Source organism: Phaseolus vulgaris, chromosome 8 (assembly GCF_051622355.1).
Source record: "Phaseolus vulgaris cultivar YP4 chromosome 8, ASM5162235v1, whole genome shotgun sequence".
Taxonomy (NCBI): domain Eukaryota; kingdom Viridiplantae; phylum Streptophyta; class Magnoliopsida; order Fabales; family Fabaceae; genus Phaseolus; species Phaseolus vulgaris.
In genome coordinates, this window is record NC_143505.1 from 61,650,137 (window position 1) to 61,670,706 (window position 20,570).

At 31.7% G+C, this 20,570-nt stretch overlaps 3 protein-coding genes across 4 annotated transcripts; all 3 read right to left on the reverse strand.

Moving 5' to 3' along the window:
- Positions 1-473: 473 nt before the first annotated feature.
- LOC137825522 (cellulose synthase-like protein E1) lies at positions 474-4,178 on the reverse strand. 2 transcript variants are annotated; one of them, XM_068631203.1, is made up of 8 exons: positions 3,618-4,178; positions 3,183-3,507; positions 2,960-3,097; positions 2,738-2,872; positions 2,277-2,489; positions 1,812-2,039; positions 1,358-1,705; positions 474-1,082 (listed from the first exon to the last, which is right to left on the reverse strand). In XM_068631203.1, exons 1-8 carry the CDS (start codon positions 3,887-3,889, stop codon positions 531-533), a joined length of 2,211 nt encoding a protein of 736 aa, XP_068487304.1. In that variant the 5' UTR covers positions 3,890-4,178; the 3' UTR covers positions 474-530. The 2 variants fall into 2 exon arrangements, with proteins under 2 accessions (XP_068487304.1, XP_068487305.1); XM_068631204.2 differs by lacking the exon at positions 2,277-2,489 and having other exon boundaries at positions 3,618-4,005.
- Positions 4,179-8,299: 4,121 nt separating this feature from the next.
- LOC137825520 (cellulose synthase-like protein E1) lies at positions 8,300-12,357 on the reverse strand. The gene is made up of 8 exons (XM_068631202.2): positions 11,949-12,357; positions 11,499-11,823; positions 11,278-11,415; positions 11,056-11,190; positions 10,516-10,728; positions 10,057-10,284; positions 9,607-9,954; positions 8,300-8,997 (listed from the first exon to the last, which is right to left on the reverse strand). The coding sequence occupies exons 1-8, from the start codon at positions 12,218-12,220 to the stop codon at positions 8,446-8,448; spliced, it is 2,211 nt and encodes a 736-aa protein (XP_068487303.2). The 5' UTR covers positions 12,221-12,357; the 3' UTR covers positions 8,300-8,445.
- A 3,740-nt stretch (positions 12,358-16,097) lies between these two features.
- On the reverse strand, positions 16,098-20,500 carry LOC137825518 (cellulose synthase-like protein E1). Its single transcript, XM_068631200.1, has 8 exons — positions 19,878-20,500; positions 19,428-19,752; positions 19,207-19,344; positions 18,985-19,119; positions 18,124-18,336; positions 17,653-17,880; positions 17,218-17,565; positions 16,098-16,800 (listed from the first exon to the last, which is right to left on the reverse strand). Exons 1-8 carry the CDS (start codon positions 20,147-20,149, stop codon positions 16,240-16,242), a joined length of 2,220 nt encoding a protein of 739 aa, XP_068487301.1. The 5' UTR covers positions 20,150-20,500; the 3' UTR covers positions 16,098-16,239.
- Between the last annotated feature and the right edge of the window lie 70 nt (positions 20,501-20,570).

The following is a 20,570-nucleotide window of genomic DNA, read 5'->3' on the forward strand; positions in this document are numbered from 1 at the left end:
TGCGTTTGGTTGTTCTCATTCATCCAAACGAGATATATCATAATCATCTTTACTATTAAATTTTTCACATCTTTTACTATAAGAAAATTATTGAATAGAAATAAATTTTATAGAAAAAAATAATTAGTTGTTACAGTGATTAAATTAGATATTATTTTAGAGAATAACAAAATTATTGGTTTCTAAATTAGTTTCTATTAGTGATAAATAGTTTATTAAATTGGTATCTAATTAGCTACTAAGGTTTTTTTTACAAAATTTAGAATTTAAATAATTGGAAATTCAAATTAACCTATAGTGTAATTAACCTCTAGCACAACTTAGGATGAATGTTTAAATTAATAACAAAAGTAATAATAATGCCATGTATTGAGAATATTTCTTTCCATTATTTCAAATTAATAGTATGACAATAAGTACATATTTTTCGATGGAAAGACAAAGATACTTGCATAGAATAATAGATAAAATAATGAAAGCAAAATGTCTTTTCTTATTAGAGGATAAAACAGAAGACTGCATAAATTTACTCAATTGAATAGTTTGAAGAACACACATGCAGTGAAAGCCACTGCAGTAGACTTGATAGAAACAGAAGTTGGCATTCTACCCTTATCCTTCCTCACAAAAATGGCTTGGTATAAGGGAATATTGATGACAACTAAAACTCCACACAAAAGAACTTGTAATGTCATTTTCTCAGCAGCAAAGGTACCTTTTTGAAGGACCAAATCCTTTAAAGTTAGAAGCAAGCAAAACAAATTGAGTAATGCAAGTGTTGCTAGAACAGTGAAATAAGGAGAAGATGTTCCAAATTCCATGACCTCTTTCTTGTAACGTTGAGCAACATCATCATCAATGACCTTTGATGTGAGTGAATATGATGAATTTGGATGTCCAAAGAATCCTAGGATGCCGTCTATTAAGGAAAAAAGAAAGGAACTTGTTTTCACGTACAACCACATTCTTGTACCATTCCACCAACCTTGGATTGATCCTCCCATACTCAAACCCTCAATCAAACTATAAGCAATTTCCCCAACAGTTACACATATGAAAGGTATACACCATAAGCTAGAAATCTGTTGATCCAATAGATAAAGCACAAAATGTTAACAACATTAAAGAATCATATAAAAGCATAACATGTTTATGATTTATGGATTTAAACCCCATTAATTATACATGAGCTTATATTTAACAGTGAGTATAAAATCAAACAATAAAAGAAGACAACTTTCTATGTTTCAACTTTTAGCTAATTATAAATTTTGTGTAATTTACAATGTGAATTTGTGTTTGAAAGAGGAAAATGTTGCAAAACTTGTGATTATTTTGTGAGAAAAAGTGATATTACCTTTGGAAAGAGGGAAACACCCTTAAGGATATAAAGTGAAGGGATGATGGAGTAATATAATACTGACAAGGAAGTGATGGCAAAGAAGTTGTGGTGCCAATATCCCAATAGTAGGCATATGTTGATCTTTTGATCACCATACCATTTAGGTCTGAACTTAGAAAGTGTAAGTTGCATATGACCTTCACCCCATCTCTTTAGTTGAACTAGTGTGTGAAGTAAGCTAGTTGGAGCAACACCAGAAAAAGCACTTATTGATGGGTTGTAGTATACTGATTTCCATCCATGTGCATGCATCTGCAACCCTGTTATCACATCTTCCACAAGACAGCCATATATTGAACCAATCTACAACAAAATAAATCATTTATTGTACTTTAATAATACTCAAGTATTATTATTGACTATGATTATGAATGTGACTATGAAAGTGTAAAAGAGATTAGTAAATCACTTTTTTTCCCCATAAGGTATTTTTCTCATAACTGCAATTTGCTAAAGCTTTCGATTCTTCTTCGAGTTCATGCAAGTTTACTTCAGTCACCTCATTCTCATTCTGATCATTCCAATCATTTTTGTATTCACGACTAAACTTCTTCCACCAGAGAGCATCTCTTCTAAGATAGCAACAAGTTCCAATAAAAAGTGGGCCACCAAAACCATCAAAACCATGGAGTTCTACCTTCAAAGTGATCAATAAAGTGTGAAATTATTTTTAGAGAAATTTATCCGTCTTCATCATAATAGCAATGCTATCTATGCCTAAAGTAAGAAAATTACTACAAATATATTTTCACCAAAATTATGTACATTTAAGAAAGACACATATTATCTTTTAGATAAAAAAAACAAATAGCAATACATATAGATGAAAATACTAACCATTTTTTTTATTACATCGACAATTTAACTAACTCACCTGCACAATATCTGATATAGCATTCGCGTAAAGATCATTCTTTCCAATATTATGAAAACATTGTGGAAATTGCACGTAAGCAATTTCTTGACCTTTATCTTCATCCATGAAAAAACACAGAGCATCTTTCACTGATTTTGAATGGGTGGAGTACATGTCACAATCCAGAAATAGAATGATTTTCCCATTACTAATCGTTGAAGACACTCTTAACTACATTAAGATAAAGAAATATAATGTCATACTCAATGTATTTGGATTGAGTAATGTTTCGTGAAAGAACTGATAACCTATATAGAGATTTATATAAATAATATATGGTAATTTAATTCAACTAAAATTTGGAAATTTTGTTGATGAGATATTAGAAGAATGAGTCGCAAGGTTATCAAGAGTTGTATACGTGATTCTCCATACAGATTTTGTTTTAAGAAGTGAAGGGTTGTAATTATGGACAGTACCAATGCATTTATAGCTCCAGCTTTGAAGTTGGTGTGATAGTGAGGTCTCTTTTCACGAGCCATATACACTAAGGTTGGCAAAGTACACCCATCTACGTCCTTTGACCCTTCTGACTCCTTTTTATGCATCAAAATCTGTTAACACAATCAAACATGCATCAAACTTTCTGCACATTTCAAACACATACTTTTACAAAACAAAAAGTTTAGAAATTTATGTACTTGAAGGATAGTATCGTGATCACGTGGAGAGGAATACGAATCCCATTGGGAAAAACCATTATGCTTTGACCGTGCTTCACTGGGTACACCCAACTTTGTTGCTTCTTCTACTCTCCTTTTCATTTCTTCGTATAATTTCTACACATAAAATGCAACTGAGTCTTCAAAATACATGTTGAACAAGTGAAATGAAAGTGAAAAGATGATTAATATAGGTGCATACATGGATGGTTGCCAAGTGTTTGACATAGTTATGGTCCTGTGATTTTGTTGAGTCAACACTGTTAAAATATGCAGCAGGTGACCTTGGTTCCACCTTATATCTCTTGCAGAACGGAATCCAATGCTTGGCAAAGGAAGAAGCTTCTAAAAGAGCATAAAAGGTTACATCTGAGCCTCCATCATCTGAGAGATACACGCTCAACTTCTCAGCTGCATAGTCATAAGCCATCACAGATAACACTGTATTGATCACCATCATCGGTGGCTCCACCACTGCATCTGCCGTGAACACAAAGATGTCCACTCCCGGGAACCTACTCTCATATCTGCCAAATTGAAATTCACACACACATAATCCTAAATCAGTACTTAAGTTGGAACATCCACGTTTCAAATGATCTAGAAGATGAGTGAAGTAAAGGTGGCAAAGATGAACCTCGAAGAGAGTCTGTTGGGGAAGGTTGTTCTGTAGACAATGTTCCATCGAAGGGCTTGATAAAAAACCCAATAGATACCCCCCCACACTTCTGCAACAAACAAACCAAGCCAAGCCCATTGGCCAGCTTCTCCTTTTGCAGGTATGTGAGTGAGTCTGAATGCCCAGACGAAGCATATGGCAACAAACAAAGAGACAGCATAGAGCCTCCGAATGTACCTTGCTTTGTCTTTCCTTGTTTCAAACAATGACTTCTCTTCACCACTCCCCATTGTGCCTTCTAACTCACTCCTCTCTCTTCTTGCTCTGCATCTTCACTTCACTTTCTTATATAGCTACAAAATCAATGATCTTCCATGAGCTACTGATGTCATTTTGGAATGGTTTTTGAGTTAATCCTCTTTCTTATACAGCCACAAATTATCTCTAATCATGCATGCTACCTCGAAGACTCCAAAGCAAAAGCCAAAAGCAACTGACGAGTGCACTGACGAAACCAGACCAATATTTCTACATTAACTTGGACCAAATCATACTTATTTTGTTTTCGTAACCAAACTTGTTTAACTTAATTGATGTTTCGAAACAAACGTATGTTTGATTGATTTTTATGGTTAGTTTAGTAATTTTATTCATGTGGGTCGGATAAAATCAGTGATGATGAGAAATAAGAACATAGAGCAGAAAAGGAGCGTATAGATGGAAAGTTCCTTTTGAGTAGTCACCGTCCAACCCCACAGACTCATAAAAATCATTTAATGGGTGTCACTCTCCAACCTACCCAGCAAATATAAGAACCACTCAAACCATATTAAGATTCTGTTTCTAAAAATACAAAAGGATGATGTCGAGAGTGTGATTTTGGGAGAATATTTTTGCACCCTCCAATAACGGCTCAAGTATCTTTTGCACCCTCCAATAACGATGATTACACTTTATAATCATCCTCTTCGTATCTAAAATTAGAATAAATTGTTATCTACTTTTTACATTTTTTAAATATGTTTTTGGTATCTGTATTATAATATAAAATTGATTTTCAATTTTTGTCCAAATTTTAGAAAATAGGAGTGTTTGTAGTATGAAAATAATTAAAATGAATCTTTTTTTATGTGGAATTGGTTCAATTTGAGTTTTTACTTCGTCAAAACATTAAAAGTAGGTAGAGTGGGCATCGACAATCAAAACAACAATGAATTATTATTGATGCCCGATGAATTTATTGTTGGCCAACGAGGTCCTTAAGGACAAATTTCTTAGGCTCTTCTCAATCTGCACTTGTAGGGAATCCAAGCTCTAGCAAGGAGGGGAGTGGAACAATAATCTTGAGTGGTCTTGCTAGACAGGATGGAGAAGGCAATTGTTTGAATGAGAAAGAAATTAGGAACAAGAGATGGTTTTGCTCACGGGAGGGAAGTGCATAAATGTAGAAAAAAAATGATAAGTGGGTTTGGAAAGAAAGCGATTCAACGAAGTTTACAGTCAAATTAGTATACACAATTTTAAAAAATGAGATCCATGGGGATGGTGTAGATATGTATGAGAGGTTATGGAGGATTAAAGCACATCCATCAACACAAAGTACAACTTGGAGAGTTTAGGAAGATAAGATTGCGTCTAAAGTGAATTTGGGGATCAGTTTCGCAAGAAACACTTGTAGTATGTGTGGGGAGAAAGAGGAAACAATGTCACCTTTTTTGCACTTGTATAATTGGTTGGCTCATTTGGGCGAAGTATTATGAGTGGGTGGGCTTGACATCGATAAACCATTGGGAACCAAAAAGGCATTTCTCACTCTTAAGATGATGGATGTTAGTGAAGCAGTTAATCAACTTTGGAGTTGCGTGTGGATAGCGGTAGTAGGAAAATTGTGGAAGTAAATGAATAAGAACATATTTAAGAATTGTAGTATAGATCACATTGAAGTCGTGCGGGGCTTGTAGTAGTTTGGTATTATGTGTTTTGTAGACATGTGATCGATAGTAGATGCTATGGTAGAGTAATTTTTCTGTAGATCATGTGTTTTGTTTGTTTTAGAAATGTCTCTTAAAATAAAGAGATCTAGATATATCTTCTTGTATAAGGGATGAGGTATTCCAAATATCTCTATTATTTATTTATTTATTTCTTATAAAAAAACTAAATATATAAGCATATTTTAAGTTACAGAATACCAAAAACATATTTAACCTTTTTTTAAAAATATTAATAATGGTTTTATAATTATTGTTAAAAATTAATTTAACTATGGTTAAAGTTGTATTCGCAATACAAACAGGTGTAACAGGTACACTACAAGAAAATCATGAAATAGAAACCAATTTTTAGTGACCAAAATAAATAGTTGCAATAGTAACTAAATTAGAGACCATTTTAGAAACTAAAACAAAAATTGGTTTCTAAATTAGTTTATATTAATTTCTATTATTGTTAAATAGTTTCTAAATTGGTATCTAATTAGCAACCAAGGTTTTTGCTACCAATTATTTAGTTTCTAAATTTAGTCTCTAAAACCTTGGTTGCTAATTAGAGACCAATTTAGAAACTATTTAACAATAATAGAAAATAATATAAACTAATTTAGAAACCAATTTTTGTTTTAGTTTCCAAAATGGTCTCTAATTTAGTTACTATTGCAACTATTTATTTTGGTCACTAAAAATTGGTTTCTATTTCATGATTTTCTTTGTAGTGGTAAGAGTTGTAGATTTTTATTTTTTTTTGAATTTATCTTTTAAATGGATTAAACTATATTAAGTACAATAGCAAAATGACGTAAATGAAAATAAAGGGTCAAATTTCACCAGACGTGAAATAAAGTGTTACTGAATTATAAATTTATTCTTTTATCTTTCTATTTATATTGATTTGATCTTTTATTTTTGAAATAATTATTTTCATATCAATATATATTAAGTATTAAAATAAATAAATATTGAATCGTTTTAGCTAACAACAAGTCTCTAGATTAAAATATAATAACAAAATTATAATCACATAAATATACATTAAAATAATCTCACGACCATCACACAACTCACAAATTTCAATAAACTTCTCTCACAAATCTACTTTAAGATGCTATAATCTTAACGCATTCATTTTCTTCACACTTTGCTATCAAATCCTCACACTTTCACTCATCAATCCAAACACAGCCTACGTGAAATTGCATTAGGCCCAGCTAATTTGTGTTTTAAAGACTATTTCCATTTTAAAGTTATGTCTCACAGTGAAATCTCATTTTAACTAATTTCTATTTTTTATTAATTAGAAAATTGTTTGTCATTCTAGTAATATTACATAAATATTTTTTTTCTTTATAGTTTGTATTTTTTTTTAAATGCTACTTCATACAGGGTTTCTGAAAATATCAGTTTCTAATGTTAAAATTTAGTTAAATAAATTAGTGAAAATTTATATATTTATAAATATGGTAAACAATTCTGGAGTTAACTAAACAAAATACACATCACACAACTTCCTTTTCACCTTAATTACTTGTTTTTTTTTTTTTATCGGCAATACCTTAATTACTTGTAGGTTGTGTTAATATCGGGTAGGGAATTTGAGGGAGTGAATTTGGAGTGATTTGAGAGAAAAACCAGAAGAAAGTGATGTTCTTTAGATTAATGTATGTTTGAGTGAATTTGTGAGGAAAAATTTATCCGTAAGTGATATGATTATTTGAATATTTATTTTCTTGCTTAAGGGATAATGGATGTTAGATATTTGCTTTATTAGATATGTTATTTATAACATACATGTAGAAAATATAGTAAACTATTTCTCATTTTGAGAAAATAACTATATTTATTGGGATTTTTTTTTTTTACTTAAATGTGAGTTTTTTATTTGAAATGTCATGCAAACTACATAAATTGTTTTTACATCTATTTAAGTTTTATTTCACACATAACACTAATAAACATATTACTCTATGACATAATTAACATTATTCATAAATTTTGGTTAAGAATATGTTATTGTATAAACCGAAAAGGTCTTCTCCATGTCGTTTAAATTTTTGGGATCTTCGACTTCAACACCTAACTTGTCTCGATACTAGGTCTCTTCTCAGAAAAAGGAATGGTATCAGCAAAAGGTCATCGGATGCTAAAGTTAATAATAAATGTCACAAAACACGTATCTTTTGTCTTGGTCCTGACCGTGTATTTAAAGGGTCAAAGTGGGTTTATGTGTTGGTGAGCCCGATTTATCATAACTTACCAAGTTAATCTTATGATTATGAGAGATTTCGTACACATGAGTTATGTTTAATTAGTTACCTTAGACCGTGGTTAATCTTGGATCATCAGGATATGTTAAACTTTTGGAGGGTTCGGTCATGGTTGGCCTTATAGTACATAATCCCAATAAATCAACTCCTCAAAATTTAATCACCAAAATAAATTTTTGCGCTCACAAAAATTCAAACAAACAAAGCTAGCAAGAAATCAAATAACTAAAAGAGTTCCGTAATTATACACCAATAATTATACTTTTTGAATAATAATTCAAGTTTGAGTCCTAAGTCTTATGTTCAGTCCTTTTATGTTGTTTCATATATACTATCTGGATGATATAAATATATATTAGGTTTTTCTCTAGTGTAATTAACCTCTAGCATAACATAGGATGAAGGTTTAAATTAATAACAGAAGTAATAATAACGCCATGTATTGACAATATTTCTTTCCATTTCAAATTAATAATATGACAATAAGTACATATTTTTCAATGGAAAGGCAAAAATATTTAGATAAAATAATGAAAGCAAAATGTCTTTGCCCATTAGAGGGTAAAACAAAAGACTACATCAATATACTCAATTGAATAGTTTGAAAAACATACATGCAGTGAAAGCCAATGTAGTAGACTTGATAGAAACAAAAGTTGGCATTCGACCCTTATCCTTCCTCACAAAAATGGCTTGGTATAAGGGAATATTGATGAGAACTAAGAATCCACACAAAAGAACTTGTAATGTCATTTTCTCAGCAGCAAAGGTACCTTTGTGAAGGACCAATTCCTTTGAAGTTAGAAGCAAGCAAAACAAATTGAGTAATGCAAGTGTTGCTAGAACCGTGAAATAAGGAGAAGATGTTCCAAACTCCATGACTCTTTTCTTGTAACGCTGAGCAACATCATCATCAATGACCTTTGATGTGAGTGAAAATGATGAATTTGGACGTCCAAAGAACCCTAGGATACCGTCTATTAAGGAAAAAAGAAAGGAACTTGTTTTCACGTATAACCATATTCTTGTACCATTCCACCAACCTTGGATTGATCCTCCCATACTCAAACCCTCAATCAAGCTATAAGCAATTTCCCCAACAATTACACATGCGAAAGGTATAAACCATACGCTAGAAATCTGTTGAACCAAAACATTAAGTACAAAATGTTAACAACATTAAAGAATCATATAAAAACATAACATGTTTATGATTTATGCATTTAGTTCACTCATGATATTTTTCATCTCAATTTCTCATTCATATAATTAGTAAATTAAAAACAAATATAAAAATATAATTAGACGAATATAAGTCCTAAGTATCAAAATATTTTTGAAGAAATATACTCAACTTTCGATTTCATTAATATACGCAATTGGTAACATGGCACAAAATTCCATTTCAAAGTAGAAATTCAAAGTTAAAACTAACATACCAGAAAAATTGATGAAAATAATAATTTGAGGAAAAGTTCATAAATTAAAAAACAAACTAGCTTATTAAAATCCAATTAAATAAAAATGCCTCTAAAACCCCACTAATTATATATCAGCTTAAGTGGCAAAGATTTGGTTTAACATTGAGTATAAAGTCAAACAATAAAAGAAGAAAACTTTCTACGATTCAACTTTTACCTAATTATAAATTTTGAGTAGTTTACAATGTGAATTTGTGTTTGATAAGGAGTTTCAAAAAAGAAAATGTTTCAAAAGTTGTGATTGTTTTGTGAGAAAAAATGATATTACCTTTGGAAAGAAGGAAACACCCTTAAGGAGATAAAGTGAAGGGATGATGGAGTAATATAGTACTGACAATGAAGTGATGGCAAAGAAGTTGTAGTGTCCATATCCCAATAGTAAGCCTAGGTTGATCTTTTCATCACCATACCATTTAGGTCTGAACTCAGAAAGTAAAAGTTGCACTTGACCTTCACCCCATCTCTTCATTTGAACTAGTGTGTGAAGTAAGTTCGTTGGAGCAATGCCAGAAAAAGCACTTATTGATGGGTTGTAGTATACTGATTTCCATCCATGTGACTGTATTTGCAACCCTGTTATCACATCCTCCACAAGACATCCATATACTGAACCAATCTACAAAAAAATAATCATTTATTGTACTTTAATAAATGCTCAATATTATTGACTATGATTATGAATGTGACTATGAAACTGTAAAAGAGATTAGTAAACCACCTTTTTCCCCCATAAGGTATTTTTCTCATAACTGCAATTTGCTAAAGCCTTTGATTCTTCTTCTAGTTCATGCAAGTTTACTTGAGTCACCTCATTCTCATTCTCATCATTCCAATCATTTTTGTATTCACGACTAAACTTCTTCCTATAGAAAGCATCTCTTCTAAGATAGCAACAAGTTCCAATAAAAATAGGGCCACCAAAACCATCAGCACCATGGAGTTCTACCTTCAAAGTGATCAATAGAGTGTGAAATTATTTTTAGATAAACATATCAATATTTATCATAATAGCAATGTTATCTATGTCTAAAGTAAGAAAATTACTACAAATATATTTTCACAAAAATTATGTACATTTAAGAAAGACACGTGTCATCTTAGAGATAAAAAAAATTAATATAGAAATATGGACAGGTAGATGAAAAAATCTATTACATCAATAATTTAACTAACTCACCTCCACAATTTCTGATAGAGAATTGCCGTAAAGATCATTTTTTCCAATGTTATCAAAAGATTGTGGAAATTGCACATAAGCAATTTCTTGGCCTTTATCTTCATCCATGAAAAAACATAGAGTATCTCTCACTGATTGTGAATGGGTGGAGTACATGTCACAATCTAGAATTAGAATGATTTTCCCATTGCTAATCGATGAAGACACTCTTAGCTACATCAATGTAAAGAAATATAATGTCATGTTCAATGCACCTCGATCGAATAATATTTCGTGAAAGATTACTAACCACGCCATGTAGAGATTTATATAAATAATTTATCGTATTTTATTTCAATTAAAATTTGAAAATTTTGTTTATGAGATATTAGAAGAATAAGTCACAAGGTTATTTAAAACTCTTTATAATATATATAGAGAGATAGCTAGATAGAAATAATAACATATATATTAATTTATTGCTATCTACTTTATTGGGATGTGATTCTCCATCCAAATTTTGTTGTAAGGAGAGTGAAGGGTTGTAATTATGTATGGTACCAATGAATTTATAGCTCCGGCTTTGAAGTGGGTGTGATATTGAGGTCTCTTTTCACGAGCCATATACACTAAGGTTGGCAAAATACACCCGTCTACGTCCTTTGACCCTTCTGTGTCCTTTTTATGCATCACTATCTGTTAACACAATCAAACATGCATCAAACTTTCTGTACATCTCAAACACATACTTTTACAAAACAAAAACTTCAGAAATTGATGTACTTGAAGGATAGTATCGTGATCACGTGGAGAGGAATACGAATCCCATTGGGAAAAACCCTTATGCTTTGACCGTGCTTCACTGGGTACACCCAACTTTGTTGCTTCTTCTACTCTCCTTTTCATTTCTTCGTATAATTTCTACACATAAAATGAAACTGAGTCTTCAAAATACTTGGTGAACAAGTGAGATGAAAGTAAGAAGATGAGTAATAGGTGCATACATGGATGGTTGCCAAGTGTTTGACATAGTTATGGTCCTCTGATTTTGTTGAAGCAACAGTGTTAAAATAGGCAGCAGGTGATCTTGGTTCCACCTTAAATCTCTTGCAGAATGGAATCCAATGCTTGGCAAAGGAAGAAGCTTGTAAAAGAGCATAAAAGGTTACATCTGAGCCTCCATCATCTGAGAGATACACGCTCAACTTCTCAGCTGGATAGTCATAAGCCATCACAGATAACACTGTATTGATCACCATCATCGGTGGCTCCACCACTGCATCTGCCGTAAACACAAAGATGTCCACTCCCGGGAACCTACTCTCATATCTGCCAAATTGAAATTCACACACACATAATCATAAATCAGTACACTACAAAAAAATCAGATTTATAGACAGATTTTTATCCACAGAGTCCATAGAAACATCTACGTAAAGGTGACAAAGATGAACCTTGGAGTGAGTCTGTTGGGGAAGGTTGTTCTGTAGACCATGTTCCATCGAAGGGCTTGATAAAAGATCCAATAGATGCCACCCCACACTTCTGCAACAAACAAACCAAGCCAAGCCCATTTCCCAGCTTCTCCTTTTGCAGGTATGTGAGTGAGTCTGAATGCCCAGACAAAGCATATGGCCACAAACAAAGAGACAGCATAGAGCCTCCGAATGTGCCTTGCTTTGTCTTTCCTTGTTTCAAACAAAGAGTCCTCTTCACCACTCCCCATTCTGCCTTCTAACTCACTCCTCTCTCTTCTTCTTCTGCATGTTCAGTTCGGTTTCTCATATAGCTACAAAATCAATGATCTTCCACGAGTTTCAATATAACATGACGTGTCATTCTGTGCCATGAGGTACGCATGTCATTTTAAAATGGTTTTTGAGTTAATCCTCTTTCTTATACACCCGCAAGTTATGCTGCATTGACTTCCAAAGCAAAAAGCATGTGACAAGTGCGCTGATGAATCCAGATGAATATTTCCATATGCTCAACTTTGACCAAATCATACGTATTTTGTTTTCTTAACAATATCAGTTGTATGATATTTTCTGTAGTTTAATATACACGAAAATCTATTTTTTTTAATTTAATTTTGGAAAGTGTATGGATAGCAATGGTAAGTGAGATTTGGAGGCATATATTACGAAGTGGACTTTAAGCCTAACTCAACCCCATAAAACCGGCTCATAGGGTTGAGGTTTGCACCTATTTATATACAATGAAAGGCTCTAATCTCTAGTCGATGTGGGATCTCCAACAGCGTAGGAGTAAACACATCTTTAAAGATGAAGTGATGGATCATTCTGAAATTTTCTTCGTGGCTCAATTAAAAGTTTGGTTTTGGATAACTTCTAATGTTTATTCAGCTTGTTTTTTCTTTTTTGACTAGTGTCTTGACACATGATGTGCATGTATTTGATTAAATATAAGTTATTTGTTTAGGTCGATTAGATTTTTGTGTGAGGGTCTGTTTTCGTTATTGTTTTGGTCTTTAGAAACCTGTTTTCTAATAATTAATAGGAAGTTAGTGACAAGTTTATGATGAGGAATGCATTATTTGTTTATATGTGATTTTGTATATAGCTCATATCATAGTTCTTATTTATTAATTATTTTTTATTGTTGATAAAAAAAATTGATCCTTTTGACAGAAAAAAAAAATTATAAACAAAAATAGTTCAAAAAAAAAGAGTGTTTGATTTGAGAAAAATAAATTAAGTAGAAAAATAGATATGGATCTCATAATTTTGAGTAAAGTGAAGATTGTGAAACGAAACTTTGCATGCCGTGTGTTATTTCTGGAAAGTTGCTTTTGTGTTTTTAATTATTTTGTGTGTTTAACGTGTTATTAAAATTGTTAACGTGTTTGAAGGGTGAATGAGAATGGAGGAGTTGTTAGTTAATAAAAGAGTCAAAGTTCTTGCATTATTGCAAGGATCCATGTGAGTTTTAATGAATGGAGTGTATAAAATAGGAGGTTGAAGATTTGTGATTTATTTAAGAGTTAATGTGGTGGCAGTTTCAATAAACAACTAATTTAATTAATTATTTTTCACGTGGATACGCAAGGGACTGTTTGGTTGAACGAACATATATAATATACACAACTTTATTTTAGCAGATAATGATGAATGCAACATTCCATAAGCCTGGCACTTCTCAGTTATTATGCTTCCAAAATCATAAACTAAGAACATTGTTTCAATCATAAACTAATGCATATTTTTTAATGTCACAGTTTTCTTTTCAATTCATTTTTTACTGTTGAAAACCTCACAACCATGCCCAACAACAATTTAAACAATTTTTCTTTGTAGTGTAAAGGGATAATTTGAAAATCACTTTGAATATCAATTATGGTAACACTTGATGGGTTTGTGTTTGAGTGTTATTGGGCGTGAATGAATGATTAAACGTGTGTTGTGAAAGAGAAGAAGAGAAAAAAAAGGAGAGTGGACAAATGTGAATAGGTGAATGGTAGCGTGAAGAAGAGAGACTTAGGTGAGGTGAATGATTGTCATGGCAAAAGAAAACTCTATTATTTATAAATCCAAACTAAATAAAGTATATCAATAATATCTTTAAGTTTAGTTACTTATAATGTAAAATAAAAATATTTTTTTAGTGTCTAAATTATCATGTATATCACGAAGTGAAAGGGTAGGTATAAATCACTATAGTCTACATAAAAGATTTGATTTTACTTATTTTTTATGGTACTTCAGCCCTTAGCATGTTTACACGTGTCTTCATTTTTTTGGTTTGACAAATAAGGTCTATTATGATGTATGAAATGTGGTTAGAGGCTTGTTCTCACCTTGGACAGCGGGATATAGTCTGTTAGTCATTGACACATTGATGATCAGACCAATTTTTTGACCAGATGCAATGCATAAAGATGCAATGCATAAAGGTGGAAGATTTTTTTTTTTTGGAAATTATATATTTTATATGATAGTTATAGCATAGGGATGTGTTCAGGATGTTGGGGATGTTGATTCCATATGAGTTTTGTAGAGATGTTGTAATTTTGTGGATTGTAATTTTCTTTTTTTTTTTTAAGGATTTTTTTATACATAACCTTGTATGGGTTGGGGTATTTATGTACTCTTTTATTTATATATTCTTTTTCTTATTAAAAAAAATCATGTATATACCAGGAACAAACAAATTTAAGTCTGCAAGTTTTAAGTATTTATAAATATGAATTTTTAATCACACTTTTATTAATCTAAGTTATCTTTCTTAACTTAACATAAATATCGTATTCTCTTTTTCAACACACAATTAAATTGCTAACATAAATCATAAATAAAATAATCAGTTTGAGAAAAAAATTCCACCAACATTACTAGAGTGACACCCATTAATTGGATTTTGAAAATTATGTCCAATTTGAGAATTAACATTGTACAAGAAAATGTTTAAAACAAAGAATTTTTACGATCGACATAAAAAAGGTGTGCAATATTTAATATTAGCTAAAGATATAATTAACATACCATATGGTATTACGAAGTGGACTTTAACCCTAACTCAACCCCATAAAACCGGCTCAATGGGGTGAGATTTGCATCCACTTATATACTATGAAAGGCTCTCATCTCTAGTCGATGTGGGATCTCCAACATTAACTTAAATCTCTAACCACGAAGTAACTTATTTGATGTATGTAGTAATATATTTTATGTTGGTCGTATCCATATGTGAAATAATGATTTTTTATGTCAAACTATACACAATACAACTATTAAGATTATATATGTAGGTTGTTAAAATAATAATAAAAGTTATATTAAATAATATAATAATTCAAATCTTATAATTCGGTTATGGCTTGGTCTACCTTAAAAAATAACGAGATAAATCATGAGAAATGGAATGACAATAATTATAGTTTACAAGGACAAAGATACTAAAAAAAAAGTTTGAACGATAAGTTGCACAAAAGAAATGATAATGAAGGTGAATATCAACAAGAAAGAATTAAATGTGTTTTAAACTTTATTTAAAGTTTATCTCCATGTTATTCACAACTCAACTTTAAAAAAGTGCTTGTTGTTGTTTTTTATGTCATCATGTTCAATCTAATTTTTAAGACATGTATAATTAGAAATAGAGTAACGTGACTTTACAACTTTAGAATTTTTAAGACTTGTATAATTAGAAATAGAGTAACATGACTTTACAACTTTAGAAACTTAGCATGGAGATATTGTATTTGAAGGGGTTACTAATTTTTTTAAATTCAAATAATGGAACATACCTCTAATTATAATTAGAAAAAAATGAATAGATATGATATTTTAGTAACTCATCAACAAGTTATTACTTAATATGGTAAGAAACATGATACAATAATGATAATAATAATTAATTAAAATAACAAAAAGAGTTATGTAATTATATACCAATAATTATATTTTTAAATAATAATCCAAGTTTGAGTCTTGAAGTCTTATGTTTAGTCCTTTTGTATTGTTTTATAAATACTATCTCGATAATATAAATATATTTAGGAAGCTTTCTCTCTTGTATAATTAACCTCTAGCATAACTTAGAATGAAGGTTTAATTAATAACAAAAGTTATAATAATGTCATGTATTGAGAACATTTCTTTCCATTTCAAATTATTTGTATAACAATAAGTACATCTTTTTTCAATGGAAATACAAACAAATTCATATAAAATAATGCAAGCAAAATGTCTTTACCAATAGAGGATAAAACAAAAAAAAACTGCATTAATATAGTGAATTGAATAGTTTGAAGAACACACATGCAGTAAAAGCCAATGTAGTAGACTTGATAGAAACAGAAGTTGGCATTCTACCCTTATCCTTCCTCACAAAAATGGCTTGGTATAAGGGAATATTGATGACAACTAAAACTCCACACAAAAGAACTTGCAATGCCATTTTCTCAACACCAAAGGAACCTTTGCCAAGGACCAAATCCTTTAAAGTTAGAAGCAAGCAAAACAAATTGAGTAATGCAAGTGTTGCTAGAACAGTGAAATAAGGAGAAGATGTTCCAAACTCCATGACCTCTTTCTTGTAACGTTGAGAAACATCATCATCAATGACCTTTGATGTGAGTAAAAATGATGAATTTGGACGTCCAAAGAATCCTAGGATGCCGTCTATTAAGGAAAAAAGAAAGGAACTTGTTTTCACGTACAACCACATTCTTGTACCATTCCACCAACCTTGGATTGATCCTCCCATACTCAAACCCTCAATCAAACTATAAGCAATTTCTCCAACAATTACACATGTGAAAGGTATACACCATAAGCTAGAAATCTGTTGAACCAATAGATTAAGCACAAAATGTTAACAACATTAAAGAATCATAGAAAAGCATAACATGTTTATGATTTACGGATTTAGTTCGCTCATGATATTTTTCATTTTATTTCTTATTCATATAAATAGTAAATTAAAAACAAATAGAAATATATATATTAGAGGAATATAAGTCCGAAGTATCTAAATATTTTTTAAGAAATAGACTACTCAACTTAAGATTCCTTTAATAGTCCGAAGTTCATAACATTGAGTAAAATCAAGCAATAAAAGAATACAACTTTTATGATTCAACTTTTACCTAATTTCTATAAATTCTAAGTAATCTACAATGTGAATTTGTGTTTGATAACGAGTTTGAGAGAAGAAAATGTTGCAGAGTTGTGATTGTTTTGAGAGAAAAAGTCACATTACCTTTGGAAAGAAGGAAACGCCCTGAAGGAGATAAAGTGAAGGGATGATGGAGTAATATAGTACTGACAAGGAAGTGATGGCAAAGAAGTTGTAGTGCCCATATCCCAATACTAAGCCTAGGTTCATCTTTTTATCACCATAGCATTTAGGTCTGAACTCAGAAAGCAAAAGTTGCACTTGACCTTCACCCCATCTCTTCATTTGAACTAGTGTGCGAAGTAAGTTAGTTGGAGCAATACCAGAAAAAGCACTTATTGATGGATTGTAGTATACTGATTTCCATCCATGTGAGTGTATCCGCAACCCTGTTATCACATCCTCCACAAGACATCCATATACTGAACCAATCTACAACAGAATAAACCATTTATTGTACTTCAATAATTGACTATGATTATGAATGTCTATGAAAGTGTAAAGAGTTTAGTAAATCACTTTTTTTCCCCATAAGGTATTTTTCTCATAACTGCAATTTGCTAAAGTCTTTGAATCTTCTTCGAGTTCATGCAAGTTTCCTTCGGTCACCTCATTCTCATTCTCGTCATTCCAATCATTTTTGTACTCACTATTAAACTTCTTTCCACATAGAGCATCTCTTCTAAGAAAGCAACAAGTTCCAATGAAAATAGGGCCACCAAAACCATCACCACCATGAAGTTCTACCTTCAAAGTGATCCAGAAAGTGTGAAATTACTTTTAGAGAAATGTATTAATATTCATCATAATAGCAATGTTATTTATGCCTAAAGTAAGAAAATTACTACAAATATATTTTTACCAAAATAATGTACTTTTAAGAATGACATGTATTATCTTACAGATAACAATCAAATAGAAACAACGACATAGGTAGATGTTAAAAACTAACCATTAAAAAACTTTTGATTAGTAATTTAACTAACTCACCTCCACAATTTCTGATATAGCATTCCCGTAAAGATCGTTTTTTCCAATATTATCAAAAGATTGTGGAAACTGCACATAAGCAATTTCTTGACCTTTATCTTCATCCATGAAAAAACATAGAGCATCTCTCACTGATTGTGAATGGGTGGAGTACATGTCACAATCTAGAATTAGAATGATTTTCCCATTGCTAATTGTTGTAGACACTCTTAACTACATTCAAGTCAAAGAAATATGATGTTAATTATATTCAATGCACCTGGATTTAAATAATATTTCGTGAAAGGATACAGACAACACAACACGTTTGATTAAATTTAATTAAAAAATTAAGTTGAGTTTAAGTCTTAGAAAAATAATTTACCGTAATTTAAGTCAAGTAAAATTTGAAAATTTTGTTTCTATATGAGAAAAAAAAAACTCTAAACATAAGTATAGTTTTTAAGAGTTATTCTATTTAAATCTAAACACGCCTAAAATCATAAATAAGGGTTTTTGAATAATTTGCAATATCAATATAAATAACTTATAATACGAATATTAGAAGAATGATTCACAAGGTTAAAACTCTTTATACAAATATATATAGAGAGAGATAGAGAAATAATAACATATATACTACTTTATTGTTATTTTATTGTACGAAACAAGAGCTAACCCTATGAGATTCATTGGGTAGATAAAGTTAAACCTAATTAGAAGTAGAATTAAGTTTGTCTTAGATTTTTTAAGGTGAAGTGAATCTAATTAAGTTCCTTGCAAATATTTTTAAGTTGGAGGGTTTTTATAACATAAATTGAGATGTGATTCTCCATCTAGTTTTTGTTTTAAGAAGTGAAGGGTTGTAATTATGTATAGTACCAATGAATTTATAGCTCCGGCTTTGAAGTGAGTGTGATAGTGTGGTCTCTTTTCACGAGCCATATACACTAAGGTTGGCAAAATACACCCATCTACGTCCTTTGACCCTTCTGTGTCCTTTTTATGCATCACTATCTGTTAACACAATCAAACATGCATCAAACTTTCTGTACGTCTCAAACACATACTTTTACAAAACAAGAAGTTCAGAAATATATCTACTTGAAGTATTGTATCGTGATCACGTGAAGAGGAATATGAATCCCATTGGGAAAAACCATTATGCTTTGACCGTGCTTCACTGGGTACACCCAACTTTGTTGCTTCTTCTACTCTCCTTTTCATTTCTTCGTATAATTTCTACACATAAAATGCAACTGAGTCTTCAAAATACTTGGTGAACAAGTGAGATGAAAGTAAGAAGATGAGTAATAGGTGCATACATGGATGGTTGCCAAGTGTTTGACATAGTTATGGTCCTCTGATTTTGTTGAGCCAACAGTGTTAAAATATGCAGCAGGTGACCTCGGTTCCACCTTAAATCTCTTGCAGAATGGAATCCAATGCTTGGCAAAGGAAGAAGCTTGTAAAAGAGCATAAAAGGTTACATCTGAGCCTCCATCATCTGAGAGATACACGCTCAACTTCTCAGCTGGATAGTCATAAGCCATCACAGATAACACTGTATTGATCACCATCATCGGTGGCTCCACCACTGCATCTGCCGTAAACACAAAGATGTCCACTCCCGGGAACCTACTCTCATATCTGCCAAATTGAAATTCACACACACATAATCATAAATCAGTACACTACAAAAAAATCAGATTTATAGACAGATTTTTATCCACAGAGTCCATAGAAACATCTACGTAAAGGTGACAAAGATGAACCTTGGAGTGAGTCTGTTGGGGAAGGTTGTTCTGTAGACCATGTTCCATCGAAGGGCTTGATAAAAGATCCAATAGATGCCACCCCACACTTCTGCAACAAACAAACCAAGCCAAGCCCATTTCCCAGCTTCTCCTTTTGCAGGTATGTGAGTGAGTCTGAATGCCCAGACGAAGCATATGGCCACAGACAAAGAGACAGCATAGAGCCTCCGAATGTGCCTTGCTTTGTCTTTCCTTGTTTCAAACAATGAGTTCTCTTCACCACTCCCCATTGCGCCTTCTCACTCACTCCACTTTCTTCTTCTGCATGTTCAGTTCGGTTTCTTATATAGCTACAAAGTCAATGATCTTCCATGAGTTGTTAAAATTTCAATATAATTGTCGTTCTGTGGGTTGGGCGACAGAGATCATATGACGTATAGTGGCTGGAGCAGTTCAGCTAGAATATTATTCTAATATCCACGAGCATCACGTATAATTTTGGAAGAAAAACTTTGTATCATTACCTATTTTAAAATGGTAGGTAACGATACACATCACATATCATTTGGGAAGAGTGATTGATCCATGAGCTACGCATGTCATTTTAGAATGATTTTTGAGTTGATCCTGTTTCTCAGATTATCTCTGGTGATGCATGCTACACTGACTTTCCCACCAAGACTTCAAAGCAAAAGCCAAAAGAAAGTGACG